Source organism: Myotis davidii, unplaced genomic scaffold (genome assembly GCF_000327345.1).
Source record: "Myotis davidii unplaced genomic scaffold, ASM32734v1 scaffold1597, whole genome shotgun sequence".
NCBI classification, from domain to species: Eukaryota; Metazoa; Chordata; class Mammalia; order Chiroptera; family Vespertilionidae; genus Myotis; species Myotis davidii.
In genome coordinates this window covers 336,832-346,607 of record NW_006289394.1, presented here as the reverse complement: position 1 = coordinate 346,607, position 9,776 = coordinate 336,832, and the positions used below count along the sequence as shown (strand labels likewise).

Genomic DNA, 9,776 nt, shown 5'->3' with positions numbered 1-9,776 from the left:
GTGGTGCAGGTGGGGTGGCCGAGGGGCCGCGCCGGCACGCCGCTCCCTGTGTGCCCCACCTGCAGCCGGTTTGCTGGTTAGCCGTCCCTCATCTTCTGGAGCAGCTTTCACTTCTTACGAACCCCTCTGCTTTCCAAACGAGATGCAGGAGCGTGAAATGTGTGTGCCTAGCCGGTTTTGTAAATTCGGTTCCTGGGCAGGTGTCGGAAGGGGACCATGCAGTCAGTGGCCCAACTTTTTGAGGGTCACAGTCCTCACGTCTGAAAGCCATGGAGGCGCAGCCTGGAAGACTGCACTTCAAACTTTGACAATTTCAGAAGTTCTCAGATTCCCGGCGGTTATCCTTGGGTCCCTGGTGTGTAAAGTTTAACTTTTTTTTTTTTTTAAATTAAAAGACACCATTAAGGCCCTGACCGGTTTGTCTCAGTGGATAGAGCATTGGCCTTCGGACTAAAGGGTCCCAGGTTCGATTCCGGTCAAGGGCATGTACCTTGGTTGGGGGCACATCCCCAATGGGAGATGTGCAGAAGGCAGCTGATCGATGTTTCCCTCTCACTGATGTTTCTAACTCTCTATCCCTCTCCCTTCCTCTCTGTAAAAAATCAATAAAATATATTTTAAAAAATAAAAGAAACCATTAAGTGTGCTAGAAAGGTGCTTAAGTCACATGTATTGTAGCATAAGTGTCAGCTCAGAATCTTCAGCTAGCTGAGTTTTCAACAACCACTGTGATTTTAAAAACTTTTTTTTTTTTTTTGAATACAATGTGCTGGAAGCTTATTAAGGACTTTCCGGAACACCCTCCTCCCCCTCCTCCTTTCTCCCCACTTGGAATGCAGTGAAAAGACAAAACATTTTTTTGTTTGTGTGTTTTAGGAGTAGAGTTAGTTTTGGCCTGAATTGAAGGTATTAGGCCTTGTGTGCACAATCGGAGGGCTGAGTCCATTCCTTACAATAAAAAAAGTTTTGTTTGTTTGTTTATTTAACCTCTTGACTTAATTGTCTTTGCTCACTGGTTTCCCCAGCCCAGAATCAGTAGCCCTCCAGAGTGTGGCACAATGAAGTTGCACTCTGTGCTATATCGTCTTCAGCATTTACACATTTTGAATAGAATCTCTAGCCTTTGTATGAGGATTGAGAGGATTTGGGAGTGGGTGGGTAGAGAAAACTCTGAAGGGATGCATTCGTGGGAGATGAAACGATGGAACGTTCCTAAAATAATAAAAGGCAACCTTTTTAATAAAAATTATGTTTTATTTTAATATTCAATTTATTTTTTCCAGTTGTCGACATTCAATATTCTTTTGTATTAGTTTTGGGTATACAGCAGAGTGATTAGACATCATATAGTTCAGGTGTTTCCCCCAGAAAGGTACCCCTTTTTTATGTGAGAAGTGAAAGAATGTGTTTTGCGGGGTGAGGGGAATTGTAGAGGAGTTGTTCTGTGCTAAGTGTTAATCATCATTCTTTTGGTGACTTCCAGGGATCATCTTGAACACATAACATCCATTGGCCCCAGGACTACAGGAAGTCCAGAAAATGAAATTCTGACTGTGCATTACCTTTTGGAACAGATTAAACTGATTGAAGTTCAAAGCAGCAGCCTTCACAAGATTTCAGTCGATGTACAACGGCCCACAGGCTCCTTTAGCATTGACTTTTTGGGAGGTTTTACAAGCTATTACGACAACATCACCAACGTTGTGGTAAAGCTGGAACCCAGAGATGGAGCCCAGCATGCTGTTCTGGCTAATTGTCATTTTGACTCTGTGGCAAACTCACCAGGTATGGACCTGTTTTTCAGTCTACTTGAAGTCATCCCAGCCCAGAAAGCTTATGAATGCCAAGCTGCTTGGCAGCTCTGGAATATCATTTTCTTGGACAAACCTTTTTAGTTTTGGCAGGTGGGATAATTAGAATAGTGCCGTTTAGTTTAAGTTCTAACCCCTCACTATTCTCTCAAGTGCTTTATTATTAAACACTAGAGGCCGAGTGCATGGATTTGTGCACTGGTGGGGTCCCTCAGCCTGGCCTGTGCCCTCTTGCAGTCCAGGATCCCTCGGGGGATGTCAGAGGCCAGGTTCGTGGATTCCCACAGGCCAGGCGGAGGGACCCACGGATGCATGAATCCATGTACTGTGCCGGTTTCGGCCCCATCCCTGCAGGCCAGGCTGGCCTCTAGTATGCATATAAGATCTTTGGTTAATCTCTTCCCACCTTTCCCCTTCCCCCCTTCACTCTGAGAATCATAAGTCTGTTCCATGTTTCCATGCCTGTTGTGTTGAGTGTCTGCCCCCTGGTGGTCAGTGCGCATCATAGCTACTGGTTGAATGGTCGCTTAGGCTTTTATATGTAGAGATTAGTGCCAGCAGCCCAAGGATAGGACATGGCATGTTGATGGTAGACTAAAGCAGCTTTATCAGTGTTACCAGTATGTGTCCCTGAGTCCTGGAGTTAGGTTCTGCCTCTTCAAGTGTTTACTCACCTAGGCATTGTACTAAGCTTTGGGGACATGGGATAAAGGGGCAGTTCTTGCCTTCACAGACACAGGGTTTGGAGGACAGCTTTCCTAGCAGTTTCTGTCAACCTGTAAAGTGACAGCCCATGGGGATGCCATTCTGTTAGAATACCTCATTAATCCATAAATCTTCCTCTGGAAATACTTTGTCAAAATAGGATACTTGATTTTACCACAGTGCCTGACACAATATTTCGAATGAATGAGAATCCCCTAAATTGAACTTTCATTTGAAAATGTAAGATTCATGAGAAAAATGTTTTTAGTGATTGTGAAAGAGATTGTAAGCAGGGAGGAATAGAAAATTGTAGCGTTTTACAATGGAATCATAGCAGGTAAGAGGTAGACAAGACCTGAGATGGCATCTGGTACAAACTCTCCCTCCCTCCGCCCTTCATTTGACACAGGAATAAACAACTGATCAACACTGATCAAAGACAGAGGTAGGACCAGTTGCTGGGTTTCCTGGCCAGTCCTTTCATCTACATTTGAAAGGAAGGAGAGATAATGCTCCCTTTGGCAATCTACTTAACCTCTTCTCTCCTCAGTTTCTGATCTGTGAAGTGGAGATAATAGTGCTTTTCTATTAGCATTTCCCCCACTATTAATTGTTATTTAATATTAACATTTCTGAGTTGCTTGAACCTACAGCAGGCCCAATAGGATAATCTAGAACTACACAAAATATAAAATAACATTTATTTGCTTGATTCATCCGAGGACATCTTTAATCAGGAAGCCTGCCAATTGCATTTAGAATGTAGCATGCTTTTTTAATTTAATGTTTTTATTGATTTTTTTTTGAGAGAGAGAGACTGGAAGGAAGAGGGATAGATAGAAACATCAATGAATATCGATGGCTGCCTCCTGCCCTCCTTACCCCCCCCCTCCCCCGCCCAATTGGGGATTAAGCCAGCAACCTGGGCATGTGCTCTGACCAGAAATCGAACTGGTGACCTCTTGGTTCATGGGTCATGCTCAATCACTGAGCCATACTGGCCAGGCTGTAACATACTTTTTAAAAAATCATATATTTCCAAGAAGTTTACATGATAAAAGCAACTAGATTTGAAAAAAATTTTTTTTGAGTTTTCAACAAAACAGTTGAGCACATCGAGTACAGAATGATATGGTGAAAAAAGGTGAATTATTGGTTGTCAATAGAGAGGTCAGCAGGACCAAGGTGAATTGCTTAGGGTAGGAGAGATTCACATGCATTTGTAGCACGAGAAGAAATGGACATCATCCCTCACTTCCATATTGGCACAATGTCCCAATGACAAGTTTATTATGGAATTGTCTTGTTTCTATCAAGTATTTTTTCAAATGTTAAAAAAGTCAGTATATACCCATTTGTTTTTATAAAGTCAGAAATATCTTTGTGTGTGCCATAGAAACCAGTGGTCTTTTATGCCTGTTTCAAAGCAGTAATAAGTGTCACCTTGTCCCCACTATTAAGCTTAAATTCTAGGAAGGGACAAATTAACATCAAGGTTATTTTAAGAGCATTATATAAAAAAAGATGTGCATACAAGTATCAGAAACATAGTGCCAAATGTTATAAATTATATATATGGAGTCCAATAATGAAAGGATGGCATTTTTTGTGAGTCATTGGAACTCATTTTAAATTAAAATTTTATAAGATCATCTATACCAACGGTCCCAAGGACATTTCTGTCAATAATAGATTGTTAAAAATAGTTTTAAAAAACACACTCATAAAATAGATGATCACCTACATCCTTTCAGTGGGTGAACTGTTTGCAACATGGGCATTCTTTTAAGTTGTTCTCAGCAACATATCTGGACCTTCGGAATCATTACCGATTAGAAGTAATGTTCCCCACAGAAAGGACTTAAATGTCTTCTTGGGTTTGCCGCGTGGCTCCAGGTTGTTGGTAGAAGAGACATTGAGTTATTTCAGGAGTGGCTTCAATTTCTGGGTTAATTCTAAATAGAAAGAGATGTTGGTTATCCACTCAGCCGTTACAGATATTGCTCTGTAACTTGCCTTCACTTTCTTAAAGATATTTGACCCTCTCTGGTTCTGTTCTCAGACAACAGAACTATTAAAATGAAGGAAGATAAATGGACAGTTTAACTTTTAAATCAACCCTGTATAGATAGGCCTCTTTCAGTTTCCCTTTCTCTTTGAATAAAGAACATTTTTATGGCTTGATTTTTATTTTAAAGTAACTCACAGTCTCAGAGTGTAAAAACCATTACTTTCATTTGGGTCCTGGAAGGTGGCACTTTTTACTGACTGCTACATAGACTTCTGGTTTGATAGCAGTTAGGTAGTTATGACTTAGTTTCACTTGGATTTAAAATGCAATTCAGTATTCACTGCCAAGACAAGTAATAGTAGGTAATAAGTAGTTTCTTCTTAAGTAGGAGTGGAGTCTGGAATTTAACGACCCCACAACAAGCGTGTTAGCTAGCTGCAGAGCCTGCCTTACGTTTGCAAAGAGAAGGAGAGCCCAACACTGAATGCAGGCCACAGCATTTTGTAATCCTCACAACACAGCTGTGAGGTAGAGATCATTAGCCTGCTCTCTAGACCAGGAAGTTGTAGGGTAAAGGACAGAGCTAGAATTTATTTCCAAGTCTTTCTTACTTTAACACCCATACTAAATTGCCCAGCCAGGGTAGCTCAGTTGGTTGAGCGTCGTCCTGTGCACACGTATGGAAGGCAACGTATGGAAGGCAACGGATCGCTGTTTGTCTCACACAGCTATGTTTCCCTCCCTTTCTCCCTCCAAGCATTTCCCTTTGGTAAGAATTGAAAAACAGAGCAAAACCCATGTTAAACTCTGTAGTGCTCTGTCTCCCAGTGGGTGAACCTGAAGATGCTATTGTCTGGCTTATTACCATGCATGTTTACTTCGATTTTGCTTTAAACTTTTTATTATGGAAAATTTCAAATATGTATAAAAACAGAATTGTTTAATGAACCTGTTTAATGTCACCCAGCTTTGACAGTCTGATCTTGTTTCTTTACCTCCACCCCTGCCACTCTTAATTATTTTGAAGCAGATCTCGGCTGTATCGGTTTCTCTGTATTTCAGTCTAAATCATTGAAAGATAAGGATTCTTTTTTGACATGCTCATAATACTATGAATTACCTCATTAAAAAATAATAATTCCTTAATATCATCAAGTGTCTAATCAGTTACTTTACCTCTTATAGGGCTTTAAAAAAATTAAGGCACTAAAGCCATCTTTATAGTCACCTTTAATTAATATGTAAAGCTTCTGAATCAAGTAGTGAAGTAATTTGATGAAGTCCTCTGCTTTATCAGTGTTGGGACTAGGATACTAATCAATCCAATAGTCTCCTTTCCTGTCTTATTAGATTTGGTGTCTTCTTTGTACTTTTTTTTAAATCACATCTCCTTGAGGAAATCTTAAAAAATGCTACACCATTCCAACTGACCCTTCTGTAAATGCGAGTGATCTGAAGATTTTATGATTTTGGCAGGAAAACAGACAGGAAAGGAGTGGGTGGCGTGGGGAGATGATCTAGGAAGCTGTGAGCACTAGAAGTGAGAATATTATAGAGGATGTGGAATAAGGATAAAGAAGGGAATAAAGTACTTGGGGTTGATGAGAATATCAGATTTTATTTTATTTTAATCTTCACCCGAGGACATGCTTTTATTGATTTTAGAGAGAGAGGAAGGGAGATGGAGAAAGAGAGGAACATCTGTGTGCAAGTGAGCATTGATTGGTTGCTTCCTGCAGGCGCCCCGACCAGGATGGAACAGAAACCTGGGTTGTGCCCTGATGGGGAATCGAACCTTTGACCTTTCTTTGTATAGGATGATGCTATAACCAACTGAGCCACAATGGCTAGAGCAGAGAATGCCAGATTTTAGTATTAATTTAGGTCCAATCTGGTTGGTTATTCAACAGACATTAATATTCTGGCCTAGGTATAGGTCTAGTCATTGAGATTAAGTCAGCCAGCAAACCAGACAAAGATCCCTGTTCCCGTGGCGTTTACTGCTGGTGGGTATGCTTGTCACCTGATGGTGACAGGCAGAGCTGTGCTTCTGGTCTTGTAGCTGTGTGATGCTCCCTGATGAGAAAACCCCATTCCTTGCCCTACTGCTTCATACCGTAAAGATTTTAAAATCTGAGGAGCAAGTCTGCTTTTTTTATTTAAAGGTGCCAGTGATGATGCTGTTAGCTGTTCAGTGATGCTGGAAGTCCTCCATGTCTTGTCATCGTCTTCAGAAGCCTTGCATCATGCTGTCATATTTCTCTTTAATGGTGCCGAGGAAAATGTTTTGCAGGTGAGATTTTACTGTTGTAAGTACTAGGCTTGGATAATAATGATAGTAATAATAACAAACTTACGCATTTATCATAAAATCATATACAGAAGAAATATTGTACCTGGAAGTACTATAAAAATTCTAGTCACTTACATATACACACACACACACACACACGAGAGGCCCATTGCACGAAATTCATGCACTGGAAGGGTCCCTAGTGGCTGCTGGCTGCTGGCCACCAGCTGAGTATTCCCTCCCTTCCCCTGGTCGCCTGCTGCCGCCAGCCAGGGCCTCCCTCCCTTCCCCCAGCCAGCCCCTGGTCGAACTCCCGGACAACTCCCGGTCAAGGGGACAGTTTGCATACTATGCTTTTATTATATAGGATGTTCAGCATTTGAAAACTCAACTTAGAACAGGCATCTTGTCAGAGTTTGGTTCAGGTCAGTGTGATGGCATAATCATCACCTCAGGTTTTCTTTGACTGGAGTTTCGGAGGTGTTTTGAGGCAGGCACGCAGCATGAGTACCCAGCCATGGGGATCGTCCCTTCTCACATTTGTTTGTTTTTTGTTCTTTCCTTTGCGTAGCCTCACACTTACTGAGGCTGTTGTTTGGCGCCACTCACGGAAACCAGGATGTTTTCTGTGGTGGTGACTTTCCACTTAGCAAACTGCACACAGCCATTGTGCATTGAGAGAGAAACAGATGTGTGTCTTTAGATATATTGCCTTTGAAAAAAATGATTATTTTCCTGTTCTTCCCTTGTCAGCATAGACGTTCGTCTTTAAAATAACCAAAATAGAGACTTTGATAATCTCAAATTGTTAAACGTATATTTGTTTTCTTTCTTTCTCATTCAGGCCAGTCATGGTTTCATTACTCAGCACTCCTGGGCCAACTCAATTCGTGCATTTATTAACCTGGAGGCAGCAGGTGTAGGAGGGAAAGAACTTGTATTCCAAACAGGTATGTGAGACTATACAGGGTGGGACAAAGTAGGTTTACAGTTGTGAGTACATGAAACACAGACTGTTCTTGTATTATTACTTATTAATTATTGTATTATTTTCCATATGAACAACTTTAAATGTACATTTGCCCCACCCTGTATTTTATATTTGAATGCAGTTGCATTGTATACTTTAATGTAATTCTTGTTTTTATAAAAATGGAAAGTGTGTGAAAATAGGTTATTTCTCTAATGAAGTGAACATTCTTTTTAAAGCATAAGATTGTTTTAGCTTGTCTATTTGTTAAAATTCTTAACCAAATAATATTAATAGCACCTAATATTTATATAGTGCTTATTATATGCCAAATGTTCAAAGTACTTCATATATATATTTTAGAGGCCCGGTGCATGAAATGCATGCACTGGATTAGGGGAGTCCCCCTCAGCCTGGCCTGCACTCTCTCGCAGTCCAGGACACCTTGGGGGATGTCCGCCTGTGGGCTTAGGCCCGATTCCCCTGGGGATCGGGCCTAAACTGGCACTCAGACATCCCTCTCGCATTCCGGGGCTCGCTCAGTCCAGTACCCTTGCTCCTTACCGCCCGCCTGCTGTGGAGGCGGGAGAGGCTCGTCCCTGCTCTCGTCAGCAGTGAGCCCAGAAGCTGGGCTCACTGCTCCTTAAGAACAGATCTTATTGGTGACCACTATAGGATATATATATATATATATATATATATGCCACTTAATCCTCAAAACACCATGGAAAAATGAAGGCTAAAAACAGAAAAAAGAAAATAAGAGCAAAAACCCCCCAGAATCCCCAAATAAAAAATACAAATAAAAAAATAAAAAACTGACTCATGCCATGGAGCAAAGAAACACATAAGAAAGAAAATAAAAGAGAAGGTCAATGAGTGGTGGTAAAACAAGTTTCTCTGATGGGGGAGAGCGAGCACAAATAACAAGCAAATCTAGAGCTGGCATACAATTACTTTATCTGTCAACATTAGTCAGCTTTTTGCTAAATTTTATCCTAACAAACAACCCTGAATCTGAGTGGGTTACAATAAATAGCAAAGACTTATTTCTTCCTCACGTTACATTTTGGTTCCTGGATAAGTGAAGTTACGTTTCATGGTTACGATGTCCCATGTGGCTTATTCATTCTGAGATCCAGGCTGAAGGAGACGCCCCAGTCGGGGATGAATTGATCTCGTGGCCAAAGGGATGGACCATGTGATGTCTCTCGGTTAAATTTCATGTCTCTCCCATTCAAGATTAATTTGCTACAGCAATTCATGTGGCTGAGCCTGCAGTTAATATGGTGAAGAAATATATGTGCTGCTTCCATAGGGAGGCATTACAAGTTACATGGGAGGGAGGCGTGAGTAACTGGGAACAAAAATACATTTTCTCTCACGATCCTAAAGAGAAAACTGCCACCTTGGAAAAAAAGTTGTATATGCATGAAGATATGAGTGCAGAATTATTAATAATGACAAAATTATAAATAGTAATAAGGAATTTTGTGGTATATTCAGTGTTTTACAGTTATTGAAATGACCATTGTAATATCTAGCAACACAGGAAAAGCACTGAACATGATGTTTAGTGAAAGAGCAATTTACAATTATATATACCCTGTGAGTTTAGCTACATACACACAATCATACATTTTTTTTAAAAATTGAAGCTATTGCTCCTTAGAGCTGGCCCTGCACCCTGCCCACTGGTGTGGGTGCGGGAGCGGGGGGCGAGATCAGGGACCGGGCTGGCTGGGGGAGTGGCCGAGGGAGGTTGAAGCGTGGCAGTCATGTCCCGTCCCACCTCTGCGGAGGCATGGGGACCATGCTGCCCCCTCTCCCACCACCTTTGCAGAAGGGGTGGCACCAGGACCGGGACAGGACCCATGCTGCCATCTCTCCCACCACCTCTGTGGAAGGGGGCGCACCAGAACATGGCTGGCCTAGTGGCACAGGCTCGCTGCCCCCGCCCCCTGCCCACTGGTTCTTCTGGAAGGA

The 9,776-nt window shown here is 41.7% G+C and overlaps 1 protein-coding gene across 1 annotated transcript in view; it reads left to right on the top strand.

The window, feature by feature from the left end:
• ERMP1 (endoplasmic reticulum metallopeptidase 1) overlaps positions 1-9,776 on the top strand; it is a 34,061-nt gene that overhangs the window by 1,444 nt on the left and 22,841 nt on the right. Inside the window, exons 2-4 of the mRNA XM_015562513.1 lie at positions 1,453-1,785; positions 6,693-6,820; positions 7,665-7,774. Coding sequence (XP_015417999.1) covers positions 1,453-1,785; positions 6,693-6,820; positions 7,665-7,774 — 571 coding nt within the window. The remainder of the gene's footprint in view (positions 1-1,452; positions 1,786-6,692; positions 6,821-7,664; positions 7,775-9,776) is intronic.